This window comes from Seriola lalandi, unplaced genomic scaffold (assembly GCF_002814215.2).
Source record: "Seriola lalandi dorsalis isolate HSWRI2012SDOR001 ecotype SW California unplaced genomic scaffold, Sedor1 jcf7180002054579, whole genome shotgun sequence".
Classification (NCBI taxonomy): Eukaryota; Metazoa; Chordata; class Actinopteri; order Carangiformes; family Carangidae; genus Seriola; species Seriola lalandi.
The window spans coordinates 348,781-371,794 of NW_019525132.1; the positions used below are offsets into that span (position 1 = coordinate 348,781).

The 23,014-nt window shown below is 40.1% G+C and overlaps 1 protein-coding gene across 4 annotated transcripts in view; it reads left to right on the forward strand.

Annotated features, from left to right (window-relative positions):
• LOC111663677 (ELKS/Rab6-interacting/CAST family member 1-like) overlaps positions 1-23,014 on the forward strand; it is a 118,394-nt gene that overhangs the window by 15,427 nt on the left and 79,953 nt on the right. For 2 of the 4 annotated variants that reach the window (XM_087177047.1, XM_023417975.2), the window contains exons 5-11: positions 11,289-11,545; positions 11,656-11,827; positions 15,120-15,194; positions 16,382-16,537; positions 17,550-17,642; positions 19,290-19,457; positions 19,574-19,741. In XM_087177047.1, coding sequence (XP_087033173.1) covers positions 11,289-11,545; positions 11,656-11,827; positions 15,120-15,194; positions 16,382-16,537; positions 17,550-17,642; positions 19,290-19,457; positions 19,574-19,741 — 1,089 coding nt within the window. The remainder of the gene's footprint in view (positions 1-11,288; positions 11,546-11,655; positions 11,828-15,119; positions 15,195-16,381; positions 16,538-17,549; positions 17,643-19,289; positions 19,458-19,573; positions 19,742-23,014) is intronic. The other 2 variants (XR_002761404.2, XM_023417977.2) reach the window with 1 other exon arrangement.

Consider the following 23,014-nt stretch of genomic DNA (forward strand, 5'->3'; position numbering starts at 1 on the left):
ACAATGTGTCATTATAAATTCAAAACCAGAATAACAGTCATTCCCAGTCTCATGTTTGCACTTGTTAGACTCTTTAAAAACGTCTTTGTAAACAAGATCCAATAAATCATGGTATAATTATCTACAACATTTTCAGACCTGCCACTTTTGTTGTTGTCTGTTGTATATGTTGATAACAATATGTAGATTTTATCTAGTGTTATTATTCAGTAGAATGAAAATTAATGATTACAACAACTAATCGATTATCAATTTAAGTCATTTATTAAACAAAAAAAACACTTCCTGGTTCCAGCGTTAAAATGTGAAGATCTGCTTTTCTTTGTAGTTGTCGGAAAAAAAACAACTTTTGTTCTTTTGTTTTAACTCATCGTTGGATAAATCAGACAATTTGAAGATGTCATCCTGAGCTCAGGGAAGTTGATGGGCATTTTTTGCTTTGTCTTGCATTTAATAGACCAAACAATTAATAGATTAATTATAACAAACAAACTAGACATTAGTCGATAATGAAAGTAATCATTACATCCACCCCTGATTCTCTTATAAGCTATAGCCATGAATGTGATTTTTTTACTTACTTAATTGTTAAAGTTCCAAACACAACACTCAGGTATTATCGAATTGTGATGGCAAACAGTCTAGTTACACATTCAGCCAACACTGAGCAACATTAGCATTAATTACTAGTTGTGTTTCAGGGCACCTCACAAATTTTATCCAATACTTACTTTTCATTTTTTCTTTGTTTTCTTTGCTTTGTTTTCATCTCCACCTGCTCCTGAGGGAAATATCTGCTCTTTAGCTGCTAAATGCTGCTGTATGTTAAGCAGTTAGTTGCTAACTTTATGTTTCTGCTGTTTAGTGCTGGGCAGGTAATGTAGAGTTAGTTTGTCAGAGCTTTGTCACTGAAAACTGCTGCCTGCTGCAGGAAATTTAGTGAATCAAAACCATAAACCTTTGAGCTGTTCAACCAAAACCATGAGCTGAAATCCACCATCCACCATAGAGCTGAAGGTTAATGTACAAAGGTTCAACTGAGCAATTTTACATATTGGCTGCCTGTATAAGCAATGTGAGGACTGAAAACAAAATCTTGTCATGTGACATCAGTAAAGATACTAAAGAGGAAAAAATAAACTGTCAGTGAGAGAAGAGTGAAAAAAAGTTTTCATTTGGCAAATGTAGCAAATCTGCAGGTTTTCAGTCAGATTAGATCGCAGACATCCCCACTGAGCTTTAAATTATTATTGTCTCCCTCTGCCAGTTGCTTTCTCTTGTTTCACCTCCCACATCCAGTCATTTTGTCTTACCTCGCTCTCCACTCATTGTCATCACACTCTCCATCTCCCTCTCGCTCCCACTGACGAACTTCCTCTCTTTCACGGCGGCACCTCTCCTTCTCTTCCCTCTCTCATTTTCCATCTGGGCCTGTGGAGCAGCTTTGCCACAGAACACAATTCAGTAGAAAGGACACACCCTGGTCTAACAAATCTATTGATCTGAATACACATCCCCAATCTATTCAGCCTAATACTGTAGTCACTGTTGTCTGCCTCCTTTGTCACTTTTAGTGTCCCGCCTTGCTTTGGTTTTTCGCTGTGTGTGAGTGAGTTTGTGAGTGTGTTCACCCAATTTGTTCCACCTCTTTGATCACAGCAGGTAACTACAACGTTTCACGCAGAAAGAAAGCGAAGCATGGAAAAAAGGGAAAGATGAAGGAATGTTTGGAATGCTGAAGGAAAGCTTCACTTTCTATCTTTTTTTTCCCTGTCTTTCCCTCACAAAGTTAGTTTCTTTCTTACACAAAAGATACACAACTTTTGTCTCTTTCCATCTCTTTTTTTAAATTTTTCTTTGTTGCTATCTGCACTCCAAACAGTGCGCACTTTCCGTTCAATAGATAAACAAGCTCAAGAAGAAGATAAGCAACAGTTAGCATTCATGATTGTAACCTTGTCATCTGGGGTTCAGCATCATTGTTTCCATTCAATCCCATACTTGCCTGCCGTGCAACTAACAAGAGTTTAATGCACAAATGACACCTTGCTAATGCTGTTTTCTCTCTGAAAGCTGAACAAAATTATGCAACATTAAATGCATATTGAGCTAAATACCAAAATTAAGTTTTCCTAAATGGATTTGGGGATAATACAATACATTTCTGAACAGAGTGCATGTTCTGTTCCAAGTGGTTTGTCCCAGAAATGAATCATACCAATGAACAATAACCGCTGTGTCTGTCTGTTTCTGGGGCTGCTAGATGCAATCTATTGTCTACTGTACTCCAGGCGAGCCCCGTGACATCAGAGCTGGCATGTGTGTGAATGTGTGTGTGTCTGTTTCTTCATTTATGTAGGGTGTTTGTATATGGTGATGGTGATTGGCATGTATGCATTTTTAAGGAGAAGTAGTTGCCAGACGGGTTTGTTTGTTTGCTTGATGAGAAAGAAAGACAGAGAGAGAGAGAGAGAGAGAGAGAGAGAGAGAGACAGAGAGAGAGAGTAGCAGGAGGGAATCTTTGTCCTTGTGTTGGCAGGCTTACGTGTGTGTCAGGACAATTGGGCTTTTTGTACACACAAGTGTGTGTGTCTGTGGAGGCGCAGATTGCACGGTTGCCTGCATGTTTATAACTGCCCATTTGCATGTGTGTGTTACTGTATATACAGTATGTGCACATGGGGATGCATGTTCTTGTGCATGTGTTGTGCAGGACTGCTCTTTTTCTACCATTTCTATTTTTATCAAGTGTATATGTTTTTGTTTGCATGCAACAATTTGTGTGTGTTTTATGGAAATGGAAAGTACTTGGCAGTGGTATGATGTCGGAAGTCGTGTGTGTCTGTGTGTCTGTGTGTCTGTGTGTCTGTGTGTCTGTGTGTCTGTGTCTGTGTGTCTGTGTGTGTGTGTGTGTGTGTGTGTGTGTGTGTGTGTGTGTGTGTGTGTGTGTGAAAAAAATGTTCTTCTGTGATAATACATTAATCTCAGTGAGACTGTTTCTATTTTCCTAGCAGATAAGACTGAAGATCATATCATCCTGTTGACGGATTTTATTAAAATGCACATATTGTCACAACAACATATGTATACTGGTTTAACATCAGCCCAGAGGTTCCATTTTGTTTTTGGTAGGATTAAAATGATAAACCTACTACCTGTTGAACCCAGTGGGCGAAAGGTCTAGTGATTTGTCAGCTCTTTCTGTGTGTGTGTATGTGTGTGTGTGTGCACGTGCGCGTGAGTGAGTGAGGAAGTTAATCCAAAAAGGCAGGTGAACACAGTGCCCCTTACACCTGGGTGGCACTTTGCCTTCAGGTCGTGGGTAGGAGGAGAGAGATAGAGAGAGGGAGATACTCCCTTCTTCTTCTGTCTTTTTCCTGCTTTCGCTCACAGCGACAAACTTAGAGAGAGAGAGCGGGATAGTCACAGACTGGCACTTGAGTGAGATTTTTTTCAGTCTTTAAACATGGCAGTAAATCAGGCCTTCAGGTTAATGTATAAATGGATGGTGCTACCAAAACGCTGATCTGTTCCCCCTCTGCAGTTGAAATGCTGAAACCATCTGAAACAAGCTGAAGACATTTATTGTGCAATAAAATAAAGAGTTGACCACAATTCTTAATCAAAGATAAAAGATGGGACTAAAGCACATGAGACATATTTTACTGTAAATATACTGTAAAAGCATTTTGGACCAGCTTCTGTGTTGACTGAGTAAAGACTTATAATCACTGCTCAGCACTTAACGTTATTACACCTGGATTTAAGTTGAGCATCTTGCATTTCTAATTTAATTACTCCAAGCTGGCGTTGAGCTTGTCCTCAAGGACTCAGATTAGTTCAAATTCAATAGAAACGGACGGGGCCAATTGTTTCCTGTGTGAGATTTCCATTTACTGTATATAAAAAAAAAATGTTGCCAGCAAGAGTTTTTGTGCCAGCTGGCTGAAAAAAATGCTTTGCCTGGCAATCCATAAACCGGCAAAGAACCTCAGAGAAGGGGGGGGGGGGTTGGATGGATGGAGAAGATGGATTGAGATGTAAAGATGTGTAAAATGTAGAGAGAAAGAAGGAGGGAGGAAATCAGCAGAGGATAGATCAAACTGGAAAGCCGGGGTGTGTGCCAGGAGAAAGGAGGAAAGGAGGAGAGATGAATGGATGGTGCAGACGAATTGAGCTGAAAAAAATTGATGAAATGTAGAGAAATGGAAAGACTGATTGATGCTGATGTGACAGGAGAGAAATGGGCAAAGAGGAGGAAGGTGGATGGAAAGATGGAATTAATAGATTGACTTAAAGAGAGGGACGAAGAAGGGAGAGGGGGAAAGAGGAAAAATGTAGGAGATTAAAGATGAATGAAAGACAGAATAAGATGAGCTGAAAATAGCAGCATTGTTGTGCTGATTACACACTGTCTTGTTATTAGTTGCCATTTGATAATAATGCTTATTTCCCATTCTATAATCCATTTACCTGAATCTTAACGGGAACAAGTTGCACAGAATGTGAAACAGGATTTGATAGATTTCAGACATGTTTAACATTTAATCTGAATTGTGCAGAATTGAATTTTAGATGTGGAGATTTTTCTTGTCTAAAAAAGTGAAGCTTGGATGTAAATCGCTTGGAACGCAGTTACAGATGAGGCCGAGGAAGGGGAGGGGACGGATTCATGGAGAAAAAATGCTGAACGTGCATACACACACACACACACACACACACACACACACACACACACACACACACTCGAGGATTCTGCAAACACTTTGTGCATTCCTCAAGAGTCACGCTCCTCAGCTGCAGATCTACCACTGTTCGATCTGTAGTCTCTTCCTCTGTTCTTTGATTAAATCAGTCAGCTGACCTGCTCATTAGACAAACGAGTTTGTGAACCTCAGTCAGCCGGTCATCTTACTCAACATCTGATGAGTGGATGGGGGATTTCTTACTAAAATTGTTTCCGTGTTTCTGTCTGGATGCTCGCTCCTCTGCAGCCAGACTGAGAGGATCCGAGCATGACTGTGTTTGACTGTATGAATGTGATGCAGAGCGGTTTCAGGAGAAGTCGGCCTGCAGGCTCAGCAAAGTTTTTAAAAGTATTTGTTTATTTATTTATTCTTTCTTTGATACACAAGACAGCGGGCTTTAAAATGCAATGACAATCATCTCACTGTCTGGCTCTGCCTACTTTGTCTCCATCCTTCTGTTGCCTGCAGTCTGCTCCTCTCTCCATCCACAGCTCATCGACCTATGACTTGTTATTTTGCCGAGCTGTGTGTGTGTGTGTGTGTGTGTGTGTGTGTGTGTGTGTGTGTGTGTGTGTGTGTGTGTGTGTGTGTATGTTTCTGCTCATGTTTGCATACTGTATGTGTGTGCGTCCAAGTTCATGTGCATGAGTGAGACAGTCATCATTCTTCCTACCCTTTTGAGTTCCAACTAAAAGATAAAAAACTCCAAAAATAAGTTATTTTTATTATTATCTCTGCATTGGTGTGTGTGTGTTTGTGTGTGCATTTCACACATGAATGCTCATCGGTAACAGATGGTACTCAGACCTGTGTGTTTATTTAGTCAGGATGGAGAGATAGGTGAGAAGGAGGAAGAGAGAAGGATGGAGAGAAAGAGGGAATAAGGTAAATACAGGGAATGATAGTGGGGGAGAAAAAGGCAGATGGACAGAGGAGGAGGAGGAGGAGGAAGGGGAACAACGAGGAAAGAGCAAGAGGGAGATTCATGGAGAGAATTTAACAGAGAAAGAGCAGACTCCCACGCTCAGGAGTCTTATAAAACTTTAACTCCATGGCATAGAGAGAAATAAATAGCCCCTCTTTCCCTCCGTTTCGCTTTCACAGAGGCACAGTGTCAGTTTTACTGTGGAAAGAAATATAGAGAGAAAAGAGAGATTTGAAAGTGAAAGGAAAGAGAGAGTCAGCTTTCCCTCTTTGCCTATGAGGCTGTGATTTTGCTCTCCCTGTCTCACTTTCTCCACTTTCTCTCCCTCTCTCTCTCTACACGTGTGTGTGTGTGTGTGTGTGTGTGTGTGTGTGTGTGTGTGTGTGTGTGTGTGTGTGTGTGTGTGTGAGGGCCTGTGGTACTGTGGTAGCCATGTCTTTCCTTATAAGGAGTGGGTTTGGGACGAGCTGGTGAGGAATGAAGAGAATTACAGTATAGTCACTCCCCTTCTCTTCTGCAGCTTTTCTTTTTCTCTCGTTCACTCTGCCTCTCTGAAATCTGTCAGTATGTGTATCTGTCTGTCAGTCAAAATAAATGTGACAGCTACAATGGGCTGTTTTTTATGATTTAATTTCTCCTCTCCTCTCCTCTCCTGTCCTCTACTTTTGCTCTTTAAACCCACCACTGGCCCTGATGTTGCATCTCAAAGTGACTGATTAGGGTCAACACTTCTCTCTTGCCTTTTCTCCTCCTCTCTCAGCCCTCTTGGCTATTTTATTTGTTCTTTCCCAAGTTTAATCTCTTTCCTCTTTCTCCCTTTCATCCATTTTTATTCTCGACTTCCTCTTTTGTTTTAATCGAATCTGATTCTATTTTCTTCCACGAGCTTGCTTCCCTTCTTTTGGGAAATGATGTGTTTCTCTCAGTCATTCGTCTTTTTCAAATGTTATTTCCTCCTCTTCATTATGTTCTTCATCCTCCACCTTTATCCTCAGAGAATACAGAGAGTGTGTTTTAATCTGCATGTTGTCTGATGCCTGAGTGGGCGATGCTTTCAAACTGCTCACGGTCATTACACACACACATACACACACACAAACAGCACGGCCACTGCCTCTAACATTATGTTGTGTGCTGCATATGTGTGTGTAACTCTGTGTGTGGGCATTATCGTGCACTCATCGTGTGTGTGTGTTTGTCCATCCAAGTGTGTGTATATGTGTTTCTGTCACAGTGTGTGTCCGTTTGCGACGGGGGAAGCGTGACTCACCCGGCGAGCACAGAATAAGCGAGGGATGAGAAGGAGGAGTAATAACAGAGAGATGGTTAATATTGAACGACAGATGAGCAGTGGCCTCGGGAGAGGGGGGGTGGGGGGGTGACGATGAGCGGATGGAAAAATTGTCACCATATTCACAAACGGATTTTCTCTTCTCTTCTCTTCTCTTCTGTTTTTTTCTCTCATTGCAACATGAATTTTGGCTTGGATTCATGTTTTTAGGCAGCAGTTACGTTGGTGAAGCCATTACATTTGTCAGAAGCCCATTTTAATCCCTCTAGTGTTGTCAATTTGAGTCCCATCCTGGTTTCATGCTGAGACCTTGATTTTCAGCTCCGTGAAATACACGAAAAATCAATCTCATCTCAGTCGAGAAACTTTGCTTAAAGCAGTGCTGTGATGCTGTGGTTTCCAATCACAGTGTTGCAAGATCAGATGTCCTGGATGGAAATTTTAAAAATAGCTAAATCCTGATGCGCAAAATTTATTTTTCAGTCTTTGCCTTTTTCTTGTGCAATCCTCATTTATTCCATCAGGCCTCAAAAAAACTATTCAAATGAAACATTCAGATGGGTGGAACATCATTTTTTGATTAAACTGCTCACAACCTGCAGCCTGAGATAAAGAGATATTACTTCATATTAAGGGGTCACAAGCAAAAATAATTAGGGAACACTGCTGTAATGGACTGAGTACAAGCCAATGTGGTTGTGGCTTAATAGTGAGACATTTTGAGATTTTTTTGGTCTGAATATTTTTCCACCCATTTCAGGTTCTTCCACCAATTTTGTGGTTATGAAACAACCCAGAAGTGTGCTGCTTAGAAGTTCAAGAGTGGAAAAACAGAGTACAGCGCTCATTGTGATCGTACATATATGGATCATTCGACCAGACAAGATTCCAACAAACAATTCAAATTGAGTTTCTTATTAGTTGCTTTTTGGCTGGACCTGTTATCCTATTTGCATTCATTTATTTCTATGACAGATAATGTTGTTACTTGGAGGTGAAACATAGTTCATCTTTTGTTAATGAGTGAGCAGAGGCTTAAAAGTATGAGTGTGCTCAAGCAACATCCTGGTTTTTTAAGTGCATGTAAATGCAGTCATGATGGTTTCTACAGATAGTATTTACAGTCATGAAACTGGAAGAGTTGACTGACTGTTTCCTGTTCACACCTCATTTTGGTCTACAGTGCTACAGTATGTATTTTTGTAAATGAGTTCTGTCTTATTTATCAATTTGCTTGTCACAAGCAGCTTGCTCCTACTAAGAGAGTATGAGGGCTATTCAATCAAATTCACAAGTTTTGCAAAAACTCAATGAATTTATCTGTCCTTCCCTTGGACATCTGAGGCAAAGATCTGTCGCCTTGATTTGTCTTCTTGTTTGTGTGTTTGTCACATTGATATACAGTTTAGATTTGTTTCTCTGTCTTGCTATTTTATCAGTTGTACATGCAAATAAACTAAAGACAGAAGTAAAGATGCAGCAAGCAGAAATCAGACTGGAAATAATAATTTTCTTATTTTTGATATGGATAACATTTGAATTTCTTTAAATGTTCCTGTGCTGTTACATGAATGGTTTGTGTTTGTAACTCACAGTGTAATATGAACATGTAGATGTGTCGAGAGTGTGTGAGCATGTTTCTGGATGCGTGTGTGTGTTTGCATTTCTGTCTTGAGTGTTGAGCGACCCCCTCGGTCCCCTGTGGAATCAGGAAGCACTTGACAGGATCAAAGGTGAAGGAGCCAAAGATGACTCAGCACAAACTCAGACGAAAAACACAACTTGTATTCTGGCCCTTATTGTGTTTCTCTCTCCTCCTCTTCTAACCCCCTCTTCTGTTTCTGCCGGACACAGTTCCCACTGTTTTCTCTCTTTGTCTCAGTCCGTCCTCCTTATCTCCCCCCTCTGTTTTCCTTTCCTTCTGCTTGCTTCCTTTTATATTTCATTCCTTCTTTTTCATCTCTCTCTTGTGGTCTGGCATTTCTCAGCTCGACATTCCAGCTGTGTGTGTGTGTTGGGGGGAACTGGCACAAGCCCTGGTGTGTGTGTGTGTGTGTGTCTGTGTCTATGTCTGTGTGTGTGTGTGTGTGCGCGCACATTAATTTCTGCAACTCTGACATAGTTTCGGATGCTTGATGGGAGTATGTGATTGTGTGTGTTTGCCTGACAGATAACAGCATATGAGGATGTGTGTACTCATGCATGTACATTTCTTTAATGTCTAAATAGCACATGAAATATACTATATTCTACGCATATTACTGTAATGATTATGGATGTGTGTGTTTTTCTGTGTTTCTCGCTCTGACTACACACCACACAGCTGCGTCTTTCTCTGTGCATTCTCTCTATATTCATATCTATGGCTGTAACTAGTGATTCATTTCAGTATCAATAAATGTACTGATTATTTTTATTATGAATTCATTAATCTCTGGCAAAAAGCATAGGCAAATTTATTCATATCATACCGTACATACATGAGCCAGTTTTCAAAGAGCTTTACAGATTTAATCATCAGAAGAAATTGTAAACAAACTTTAAAAGAATGAACAAAACAGTGTGAATACAAATTTTTAAAAAAATGAAAAATGAGATGATAAACAGTATTAGAAGGAAGCAGAAAGGGCACACCTTAGATACACACTTTGGTAATTTGTGCGTGACATTTCCATTACAAGTTTCCAGAGACCAAGTGCGACTCTTTCAAGTGTCTAATTTTGTCTGAACAGTCTAAAAACAAAACAAAAAGGAAAGGAAAAAAAGGATTAAGTTTATAATGACAAACTCATAAATGTTTGTATTTTCATTTTGATAAATTACTTAGGATTGGAGCCCCATTCAAAACATTTGAGATTGTTGGCAAATGCTTGCATATTGTCATCATAAGGGAGGGTCAGTGCTGGCGCGTCTGAGGGAGGAGTCGTCGTTGGCACACACTTCTCTGACTGTCGTACAAAATGAAGCAGAGCTATTGAGAAAGATCGTTGCTACAATTTTATCTAATTACCTTTCATCCATTTTCTTTTTGTGCATCTGTTTGTACTAGTATATACTTTATTTGTGATCACCATCTGCTGCTTTTGCTTTTTCTCTTCTCCTTTCTCTTCCTTAATATCTAAGAATTGTTTTTCTTTGCCTCCAAGCTCATTCGTCTCTTTCCTTTCTCCTTTAATCTTGTTCTTTCTCTTGTCAATGTTGATTAACGACAGCTGCAAGGGAGCACTAGCATCTCTGTCTTTTCTAACCTCTTAACTTCCTTTTTTTCCAAATCTTGTGTTTACTTACTGTTTACTCGCAGTACCTCTCTCTACCCATATTATTTTAGTCTCTGGAAATATGCCATGGGTGGTGTGGCGATGACCTGGCTGCTGTTCAGGTTGTGCGTGATGCATTTAAAAAAGAAAAAGCTTTGGGCCATCATTGTGACATCACACACACACACACACACATGCACACATATTAAATTCTTTTTTCATCTAACTCAGGGCTAGTCATGTCATGTTGTCCTCAGCCATGATGATGACGGTTGTGATACTAACCTGCCAACTCACTTTTATAGCACACTCACTCACTCAAGATGACATAAACATACTGTATGCTGCTGTCTCAGTCAGCCGGTCACTTACTCACACTTTGCATTTAGATCAGTCTTGACATATTCTGTGTCTTGATCCAAATACAAATCAGTCAAACTCTGTCTGTGATTTTAAACACACTCTTTTAGCTATGGTGCAATATAGTCGAGTTTGAGTTTATGCATATGGAACAATATCAAAATCATCCATCCATCCATCCATCCGTTATCAGCGTTGCTGTAACAGCGGGATGAGCACAGTAGCCAAAGATACTTTTTCCCTGCAACTCACCTCAGCTGCTCCACGTGATCCCTAAGTGCTCCCAGGTTTTCTAGGATTTATAATCCCTCCCAGCATACCCTGGGTCCACCCTGTCGGACATGACTTCAAAATGCAGGTGGAAAAATTGCGTCCTTGCTGTTGATACAAAGCCAGGATTACTGCAGCATATGCCCAAAAGTTACATTCAGTTTCACAGTAGCTTTTAACCCTCAAATTACCACAAACCAGCTTACACACAGAGAACTGCAGGTGTTTAGGTAAACTACCCTTCATATGGGCTGCAATTTTGGAAAGGCCAAAATCTCAGCTCCTGGTGCAATAAAGGTTAACTCAGTAGAGAATGTTTTAAAGTCCTGTTGTGCAATAATCTTATTTCGCACTCATTAATCTCTTCAACAGCATCACCTCAACATCCACACACTGTGTTACATCTTGTAGGTTTGAATTTAACTTCTTTCTTTCAGCATCTTCAGTGCACCATCCAGGCTTTACAAGATGAGCTCCGAATCCAACGAGATCTCAACCAGCTCTTCCAGTCCGATTACTCGGAGTCCGGTCACCTCGGAAACCACCCCATCTCCCCTCAGGAAATGACAGAGGAGAACTTCCTGCGTCTCCACGGCGAGTACGAGCGGCAGATCAAAGAGCTCTTCCTCCTGAGGAAGACTGTGGAAGAAATGGAGCTGAGGATAGATACACAAAAACACACACTAACTGCCAGGTAAAGATAGAGGCCAGAGACTTGGGAGGTTTCTAGTGTGAAATGTAGTAGTTATCTGATTTAAGCTGCCATTATGTTAGCTTTAAATCTATACTATTCTTTTCTAACAGGGACGAGTCAATAAAGAAGTTACTGGAAATGTTGCAGAGTAAAGGTCTGTCGTCACGGGCAACAGAAGAGGACCATGAACGTACGAGGCGACTGGCTGATGCTGAGATGACCATCCATCAGCTGGAGGGCCTACTGGAGCGAAAAGACAAGGAGATGCTCCAACTCAGAGAGGTGTGTGTGTGTGTCTGTGTCTGTGTCTGACTGGTGAAGAAGAAACATGGTGTATTCAAGAATTCCCATGCGTAAGGGTGTGTGCATGTCTTTGTGTACAGCCAGATGTGAGTGTGTACAAACCAGGCAAGGCCTCTGGCTGCTCCCACTCTTGGCTTATGATTTAGTTTTAATAGAACACAGAAACATCAATACACACACACACACACACACACACACACACACAGGAATGTACTCTTTACCCTATTTTCTACTCTCCCCTGCTCACTTTGTCTCTTTTCTAACAACTCTCAGTTCTGTGTTTTAACGCTCAGTTCATGATGTTGTTGTTTATACAACAGTTCCCTCTAGTGGTGAGATGTGGTAAATGATCACAGATGGACATTCAACTTTTCAATATATAAAATTTTTATTTCAGCATACAAAATGTTTTATGGAGTTTGACACGTCTTTTCTGGACCCATAACTTTTGATGACTGACTTAATATGAAGCTCATTTTTTCAAAGAATCTTAAATATATTGAAAATGTATTTAAATAACAAGTAAAAGGAAGAGGTGAATAAAAGAAACACTGTATTGAATTTCATGAACAATCCAACATACAAAGAAAACATGCACAAAGAAGTATTTTAATACTAATACACTACTGCATTCCTCAGTATGCAGACTCACAGAATGCTCTTTTACTTTTTGATTTTAATGGACAAAATACAGTATAACATTGTATGTGTGTATGTGTGTGATTTTTGTCTTTAAATATTTTCCATTCAGCCTAAATGATTTAGTTTAGAGCGACCAGGTGGACAACTGTTTCACTTGCACTGAAAATACACAAACCAGCTCTGACACCATCCTTTTATGACCAGCTCCAAATGCATCACTGGCCACAGCTGTGAGGGAGAAATATGCATAAACACACAGACACACACACAAACAAGCAAGTGATGCATCATAATTGTATCATAGGCAGCAATGCTTTAAAATATAATTAGGAGATCCCTCCAGACTATTACTACGCTCTAACTTATTTTCTGGTCCTTGTTGCTTCATATTGCATCAGTCTGCTGGACAGAGTTTCTGTTTTTGACAGCATTTCACAATGCTAATTTCAAAGCAGAAAAATACCTCAGGAAAACAAAATTAAGATTATGCAATATCTGGATAGTTTCAGTATTAAAAGTTAAAGTGAAAATTATTATAGTAAATAATGTAGAAGTTTCTACTGAGCATTTGTCTTGAAGACTTCCTGCTGCAATGTTTGTTGACACTTGTTTTTTGAACATTGTTCGTTTCACTAATTAACAGAACAGTCCCTGCAACTTACTATAGGAAGAGGAGATCATGTTTTTCAATTCTACCAAAATGTCTCTAATGGTGATGGAGCTGCATCAGTAAAAAGGGAGATTTCTGTATGGAAGCACCTTGTGAAATGTAATCACTTGACTTAAATCATTGAAAATAGAATCAGTGAAATTGAAATACCACAAAATGTAAAGCACTGAAATCATTTCATTTATGATTATGAAAATTAGTTAATACAGTAACAAGAAAACTGGATTCACAAAAACATAGATTAACATTAGCTGTCGAAGTTACTTATGGTACATTGTGCTTTATATCAGAGTAGAAAAACACACAACACCATCAGTGAACGACCATGATGATACAGTGCTCAATATGGCCGCAGACCTGACAATATAATGGATGTGAGAAGTTTAGATGTGCAACTGTAAACCCTGGATGCCTAAATTTTACATTTCAAGCGTGAACCCAACAAAACAAAGCAAAAAAAGTCTTTGCTGATTTTGCAATTTTTTAAATGACTAAATCTGAAAGGACCTGCTGCAATTCTGAAAAAGTTTAAGTGTTATCCTTTCAGTGTTTTCTAAATTATAGATATTCAGAAGTGGTTATACTTCACAATTAGCTAATCTGTTTCGTATGAGCTTCTGTTTATGATGGCCTCTCTTAGCTTCCATACTTTTGCAATGGCTGCATCTGATTTTACCTGTGACTCTTTCTAGGAAGTGATTACCAAACAAGGCAACCTTTTGTGTGTGTGTGTGTGTATGTGTGTGCGCCCATGAGCATTCAAGGCATTCATACCAGCGCCTTAAGCCATGGCACCCTACTATCCCTTTCACATATGTGTGTTTTTATGCATCCTGGCTCATGCATTAGCCTCCTTTGTTGGCCTCTAACTGTGTTTCCTCCAAAGAAAAGCAGTGAAGCATACACTGCTACGTCCTCCCCTCTGCTTTCATTCCCTCCCTCTCCCGCACTCTCTCTCCCTGTCCTTTTTTCTTTTTGTGCCTTTACATCTACCACCACACTACCCCCTCCTTTGCTCTCACTTCATTTGACTAGTGAGTTGTGATGTGGTAACAACAGCCAGACAGATAGAATTTCGTTACACGTAGCTCAGTAAATTATCCTGGGGTAGTGAAGAATTTAATTTTGGAGAATGTTTTGAGAATTTGGGGACTTTTATGTAAAGAAATATAGTGTAAATCTACCAAATTCTTGCAGGGTTTTTAGTAGTGATGTAAGTTAGACATTATTTTCTGAAAGGTTACTGTGTGATGCTGTAGGAAATTGAAACTGGTTTAGATTTCCCCTGCAGCTAAACGCTACGAAGCTTGGAGCTTATTCAGTGAATGAGTATCATCTCAGGCTGTCAGATTTGATCATTCATTCACATTTGAGCCTGAAACGGTGTCAGCTTCTTTGGTGCCGTTCCTCACAGCTTGAAGGATGTGGGATGGACGGATCGACCCGAGGAGGCTCAAAGCCTGCGCCACTGCGCGAGGGAAACATTTCATTCCTGCCTCCCCCTCCATCCCCATCTCTCCCTCTTTTCCTGTTTCTCCCTCCATTCTTATTCCACCTCCTTTCCATGTGTCTCCCCCTTTCCAGCCGTCTCCTCCCTTCTCCCCCTCGCGCCACCCCTCACTCCGTTCCTCTCCGTCCTTCCCCATACCTTCCCCTCCTTCCCATCGGCACTCAATCCATCCTGTCGTCCTCCCCCCCACCTGTTCTCCCCACTATCCGGCTTTTGTCGCCACCCCCTCTGACCATCCTTTGCTTCAGCACTCCTTCCCTGCTCCTGCTCCTCGGCCTACACCCACCATCCAGCCCTCTGTTCATGCCTTCCCATCAGTCGCTGTTGCCTCCTCTCCTGGTACAAGACCTTCTCCTCCCTCATTCCATCCCCAGCTTCATCCCTCTCTCCATTCCTCTGTGTCTCTCTCTCTGTCGTCTGCTGACCATCGTGGTGTGTGTGTCTCTCAGGAGCTGCACAGGAGATATGAAGCAGCTCCAGAGTCAACAAAGACCAAGGCCCTGCAGACAGTCATCGAAATGAAGGTAAATATGTGTTGTTCATTACTTCATTTGAATGTGTGTCTGTGCTTTATATCGAAATCAGCATTTCATTTCAATATGATAAACAGATATAGAAGCTTGTCATATATACACAGCCCTAAATTCAAGTAGTGCAATTAACATCTTGTTGCATCGGACTATGTAGGTTTGATTACTAACTCTGTACTGTATTTACAGTGACTATGTAGTGGATGTTTGCAACATTTATTAATCATACTGTTGGGTTTTCAAAATTGTAAATAATGATACACAATTTGGATGATATCCAAAATAGAACAAACAACAAATTACAAATAAACATCATCTTAAATGTCATGATACATATCATATGAGAGGAATGTAATATTAGTTTTCGCCCATATTTGCCAACCATAAGTGACAGTACAAGTTAGCTTTGCAAAGTCAGTGTCAAATTCTCCTTGGCGCAGTTAATGCTAGTCTCCCTGTTGAGAGTTGCATTACTTTGTTATTTCAATGTGTATTCTAGTTTTTCCTTTCCAAAAAGTACATTTCACCCCAAACAAATATGGTCGTATCATGCATTCATTTGTCCTCTGTGCACATGAATTGCCTTTGATTTCCAGATATAGATTTTGTAAATTGAAAAACAAACACACAACTATGTTGAGAAAAAAAGTTTTAACTCTACCAAAACAATTTTCAAACTTCCCAATATGACTCAAATTGCTCCCTCTGGTGGAGGGTACTGCAGTTTGTCACAGATTTTGAAACCTTCAGCATTAACAGGAAATGGGTAGATGTTTCCAGCAGCCTCCTAAATGCAATCAGTATAAGAAGTCGGATCAAATCTGGATAATTACAGGTTGCAGCAGCAGGATTTAAAGGAGAAAAAATTTCACATCAGTAAAGTTGTTGTTCATTGTCACCTACTTCCAGTTGTTCATGCATCTCCAAGCCAGTTAGCATATTGCTAATACTAAAGATTCAGGCTGTAAATTCTGCTAGTTAAACAATATTAGCTTTGCCTATATTCAGTATAATTTATCTTTCAGTTACTTTGCAATCTGGTTGAATTTAACTGAATTTCCAGCACATCATCATTCAGAAATACTAAAGAAATTTATACATTTTTCCATTACATATATGGCCCAGGTAGAGTCAGTCACACCTTGTCTCTTAACTTGAGCATGTTGTCATGATGTTGCCAGGATGCAAAGATCAGCTCACTGGAGCGCGGCATGAGAGAGCTGGAGGAGGAGGTGAACATGCTCAAGTCCAACGGAGCTCTGAGCAGTGAGGAGAGAGAGGAGGAGATCAAACAGATGGAAGTCTACAGATCCCACTCCAAGTTCATGAAGAACAAGGTGACGGATACACACACACACTAACATGCACACATATCTACTTGTCACATCATTTTTTCTCTCCGGAATTTCTAGCTCGCTGGAAAAATAACTCGACTTCTTTCCCCCGCCATTGACGGATACAGCTTTAGTGTCAAGACCATGAAGTGTTACTATGGGAGCCACACTCATTATAACAAACCAGCACTTCTGTCATGGGGAGACGAGCATGTTTGGAAATTCAGTCGTTTTTTTTTCTCTGTTAGCATCTTTTGCTTGTTAGAGTTGAAATGCATTTGTTTTTGTTTCTGCTAGTTTTCATATCTCACATGTCGGAAAGGAGTAATTTACACCTCTTCCTCACCTTTTCTTTCTTTGATTTCATCGTTGTTAGTTGCATTCTTAGATGTTTATAGTGGTACACTGAATGCCTGACATCCTTCATACATACACTGTACATCAGCATGTGTGCAGTCTTAAAATGCACTGAGGACGAGGGGCAGCTCTGTTTTAGTCCTGAATGAACAGTTTTAACAACCACAGATCTCCATCTGATTCGTTTGTCAAGAGAAACTAATGAACCAAAATGACTACGACTAAGACTACACTGTGAAACAATATTGTTAAGAGTATATTCTCATTACTAAAGTATCAGTATCTGAGATTTTGAGTTTGGGTTCAATATTTTTGGTCAATGTCAATAAACTGTTTGTATTGTATCTTCATTTCCTGTTGCATGACCCAAGAATATCAAGGAATTCAGGACACTATGTGAGAAGCATTATCTTTACAGACTGCATTATTTATTCCTAACAACCTTTTTAACAGGCACATATCAGTGAATAACTACTTCTATGACGTATGACTCATTGTCCTGGACATTAAACCTATAGGTGTAATGCAGGGTAGGATATACAGTAGGTGGTTTTCCTGTATTATTTCCGCATGTGAGGTGCTTGGATATGCCGTGCGTGGTCAGTGACTGTGGCAGCTGATATGTTGTGGTCACGGTGACGCCTTCCTCTCCTGCCAGGTTGAGCAGCTGAAGGAAGAGCTAACTCACAGCCAATCAGAGAAGGAGGAGCTAAGGCAACGAGCCAATGAGCTTCAGCGGGAGGTGTCAGCAGTAAGAGACACACCTCTGTGTCTATTTGCTTTTCCTTCTGTCTTTCTTTATCTCTTTCTTGCTCTCTCTGTGTCCCAGGTTGACTGGCTAATGGCTGCTGCTGCTTGAGTAGATTCCCAGTAGTCACCCCCAGTAGTGTGACTGTGCTGTTCAGACAGCAGCAACTATAACTCTCAAATGTCACTCATACGAAGCAGCTAAAAAATAAGATCTGTTAATTCAACAACGGGCAACTTTGCATTTTGAGATTTAGAGAGCAACATGGGAAATGTATTCATATCATTACTTTGCCACAAGATATGATCACTTCATTTTTCTACTCTTGTTTTGGGTGTCATTGGAAGCACTACTTTCAATCAGATATTCCACACTTAACAACACCCAGTAAAGACAATGGTCCAACCATTAACTGCACTACCTTTAACTGGACAACTGAGAGAAATGTTCTTCCTAATATCACAGTTAACCTTTGTGTTTCGATTCAGGTTTTTTTTAATGTTAAAGTAGTAGGACATGGAGAAACATGAAGTTTTTATTTCCCAGTCTGTTGGTGATCAGTGGCTTTTGACAGTCATAGTTGTTTCTAGCAGTCTGAACTGTACAATTATAGAATCCAGCTGTGGCGTGCAATAGTATGCACATCTCTAACCTGCTTGTTTTTCTCCTCGCATGAGGTTTCTCCCAGCACAGTGGCTGGGATCAGTTTGCTGGGGTTTTTTACAGGATTTGAATTCTCTGTGTGGTTTGGGTCCATTCTTTTTTTTATGTCACATTAAATTCACTCACAAAATTCATTCACAATCACCCCATGAAATACCAAAGGAACTTAACTGTGGCAACCCTGGAAATGAAACAGTTGTCATGTTTCTACTTTTTTTATTTTAATAAGCTTGGGCTTATTGAAAGAATTGACCCCGACCCTCTGGTACAGATGCACAGCTGGTGAAGTAGAGAGCAAGAGAGTTCAATACTGGACTGACTTCCACGCGTGCTTAACTGTTGTTTTCTTTTCAGGAGAGAAATTAGAAAACAAGGCAATTTTTTTCTTTTTCTTTTTAAAAGTTGATCAAACTCTCAGCTGTCTGTGTATAAACGGACACAGTGCCCCTTGTAGAAGACCACTCACACACTGTGTTTATGATAAGTAATACTAGTGTAAAATTACCAGCTCTTCTTTCTCATTTTTCAAATTTAAGGTGGACATATTAGGTCAATGACATTATGTTCTCCTCTCTTTGAAGAACTATCAGGCTGTAAATATGTAAAACTATGCAGACATGAATGAGAGAGATCTGCCACACTTAATAAAGGTTATTATCCCTCTGAATAAAGTTAAAACAATTTGCAAAAATAAATAAAGCAATACATTGTGACTCAATTTTTCTCTTTAAAGCATCACTGTACTAGGCAGTTCTGTGCACGGCTTATTATTGCACATCCGTCTTGTTTTACAGTTGGTCTTCTACAATGGAAATAATAAACCTTAACATGCACCATAGAGTGACTGCTCACTTAGTAAAGCTTGTAGTGAATTTTAATACATTTTAATAGTTGTAAGCAGGTAATCCTCTCTTGTACACACTCTAACTGGTCTCTTGTCTTTCTATCTCCCCCTCTGTCTTCCTGTTGTGTGTGTGTGTTCCTCAGATGGACCAGGCGAAGCAGGATCTGAGTCGTAAGGACAGCGAGCTGTTGGCTCTCAGGACCAAACTGGACACTCTGAACAATCAGTTCTCTGACAGTAAACAACACGTGGATGTTCTCAAAGAGTCGCTCACTGCCAAAGAACAGAGAGCCGCCATACTTCAGACTGAGGTATGCAATCTTGTCCCTAACGCTATATGTGAAGGTACCATCAATATTTGGTTTGTGAATATTTATTTCCGCTGACTTTTACATATTTGTGTGTGCGTGTGTACGCGTGCAAACAGGTGGATGCCCTGCGTCTGCGACTAGAAGAAAAGGAATCTCTCCTCTCTAAAAAGAGTCAGCAGATATCAGAGCTGACAGAGGAGAAGAGCACTCAGCAAGGAGAGATCACCGACCTCAAAGACATGCTGGACGTCAAAGAACGCAAAGTTAATGTGCTGCAGAAGAAGGTAAGAAAACACTGTGGTGGAACACAGGTGGAAAAAATGACAAAGTGAAATAAAAGTACAATGTTTGGAGGTAAACAGTCATCGCTGTTTCCTGATTGCAGCATTTGAGCTTCTTGTGGTCACACTATGTTTGTTTTCTGGTCCGCTCAAGCTGCCTCCTAGTTCTTTTTATTTTAAACAAACCAGTGTCCCTGCCACTCAGATTGTCAAACTCATCCCTGCATGTCCAGGTGATGTTCCTAACTAGTTTCCCCTCAGGAGTATGTATCTAAACAGATTTTGAATCTCAAGCTATACTATAAATTCAAACTGAATGAATAGAAATATTCACAGCAAGAGTCTTCTATTTAGATACAAATGTGTGAATAATTATTACTGAAAGATATTTTGTAAGAATGACTGATAAGATACAGAGACACATTTGTTCACTTGACTTAGTGACCCTTCCACTCACATGATGTAATGTTGTCATGTAATGCTAGAACCACTAGATGGCACTGTAAGACTGTGTAGATTAGGGGCTGAAACCGACAGACAGGTGAGCAGGCGGACAGACGGATACATCACAGACAAGTACTGCTGGTACACAGGAAACCAGACGTACAGGGGTTTTCTGCATATTTTGCCCATTTTTCATTATGTAGTTTTATGTGTGAGTCTCTCTGTGGTGATGCTGTCAGATAGGTGGATGGGTCGGAGTGACCCCCTGTCTTTGCTGTCTTGTATACACACATACACACACACACACACACACACACACACACACACACACACACACACACACACACATATCACTGTCGCTGACAAGCATTACACAGGTGAAGAGCTTTCAGAGAAACACACAGAGGGAGGGAAACTATAACATGTACAGTACAGTCCTGTAGTGGTTTTGTATGGATGGATGGATGGATTGAGTGTAAGGAAGAACTATCAATTATTTAGACAGTAACACAACAAATAAAGTGTAAGGATGATAAACAATCCAGTGCAGTCGAATCCTCCCATTTCCATCCTTTTGTGTCTCTCGCCGTAAAACCTCAACCTCTTAATTTGATCTCTCCATCCCTCTGTCTCTCCCTGTCCCTCCAGTTGTCCCTGTTAGACAAAAAAAATGTACAAATGGAGAGTGTGTGGAGATAATAGATAGAGACAATCAAGCAGACAGACATAAAGCAAGATAGTGAGGGGGAGGAGAGAGACACAGTGTGTTTGAAATCAGATGCATACTAATGAGTTCCTCTTGTTCAATAAATGATGACCTCTGCCGTCTTCAAATAGAATACAGTCCGGTGTCTGAGAGGGAGACAGAAATGCTGCTGACTCCTCCTTTATCTAATCCGTACTTATGATTGCCTCATTTCTCTTCTTGTACATGGAAAAGCTAAAAATATATTATTTTTTGTTTTGCAGTTTGTCCACCTCTTCCTCCTCTCGTCCTCCCCTCCTGATGGTTTTATATGTCACTCTTTGTTAGCGGTGAGGGAAATTACCTGAGTGCATAGACAATTAAAGGCCCATCATCCTCCTTCTCTTTGTTGCTGAATATAATTTTCAGTTTCATGTGAGGAACATTATGACATAAATGAAGAGAGGCGTCAGCCAGTTTTTGTTTTGTGAACGTATTCCAGATCAGTATTACAGACGGTGTGTGTGTGTGTGTGTGTGTGTGTGTGTGTGTGTGTGTGTGTGTGTGTGTGTTCATATGTGTGTGCATGCCAGGCATCCAGCAGTTGTCAGTTTCAGGAAGTGCAGAAAGGATCAAAGACTCTCACTGCCTCTCAATGTCAAGTGTGTGTTCGTGTATATGTGTGTGTATGTGAGAGAGAGAGAGAGAGGAGAAGGTGTCAGTCAAGCTGTCAGGTCAACAGTTGATTAATGAGGCGCTGGAAATGTTTTACTGTATGAACACACACACTCACAATATCCGTGGTACAGTAAATGTGTGTGTCTCACCTGCAGTGGAGTCAGAGGTTACATACCAATCTGATTTTCTTCATTTTTTTTGTGACAGGTTGTCAATCGCTTGGTTTCCTTTCTCTTTGGCAAAAGAAAGGATAGAGAGACAGAAAGAGAGGGAGACTGAGATTTTTTTTGTTGCAATTTTACCACCCAAGTTCACTCATAATAAGACATTGCATAAGCTCTCCATCTGTCCTTTTTCCTGCATTTGTTATTTCTGTTTCTGTTCGACCTTTTGTTCCATCCATCTTTTAATGAAGACCACAAAGTTGACACAACCATATCTTTGTCTGTGATCTCTCTCTCTCTCTCTCTCTCTCTCGCTGTCTCTCTCACATACACACATGCGCACACACACACACACATACACATGTGAGTCCTTCAGTTATTTCTGCTGATTTTGTGTTTTAATTGAAAATTAATCTGCTACCAAATCACTGTGAAAGGAAACAGGAGGACGGATGGAGAACGGGAGAAAGAGGTGGAGGTAGAGAGTGTGTATTTGGAGTAGGGGTTAAAGGTGGCAAAGCATAGGGAGAACGTTTATGTTTGACAGCACAGCACCTCTCAGCCTTTTTTCTTGTTGAAAATCTCCAGATAGAATCACATTAGACCCCTTTTACAAGAATTTGTCGTTTGTGTTTGCTTTTGAATCAGTTTGAGAGGAAACAGGAGAGACAGAGAGGAAATGTGGGAAATTTGGACCATAATTTAGTGTTAAAACCTTTCTGTTTTGTTTATCCTCATTAATCTTTTAGTATATGTCTTGCTGTTTGTGTGCACAGTTATCAACTGTCAAATAAACTCTCTTACACTCTGTTAAGTCGTATGTAAAACGAGTACTAAGCAGCAAAGTTGAAGATAAAATAATCAAGAGGGCCTCAAAGATTATTCTTTGTAGACTAACGCTGACAATCATTTGGATAAACATACAGAGGAATTGTATCAGATTATGAGATTTGTTTCAAATATTTGTTCAGTTTTAATTCATTCTGACAGTGTATTTTGATTGATTAACACCAAATAAATCAACTAAATCTTTTTTCTTTTTAACTTTATTTGTTGCTGTTACTGTACCTGGTTAACTTCCTGTTACCAGGGAAGTTGGGTGGACCAAAGGGATTTTAGCCAATCGTAGATATACCTGCATTAGATGATAAGTAACGAGATTGCAGTTGCAAAAAGGAAAAAAAACTGAAAGTAAAAAGGAGAAATTTTACATTCATAGTACAGTTGTACCCACATTAACATACTACTTATTTAATGTTCAGTGTAGCCAAATTTAGTTTATTATAATTCATCTTTTTCATGTCT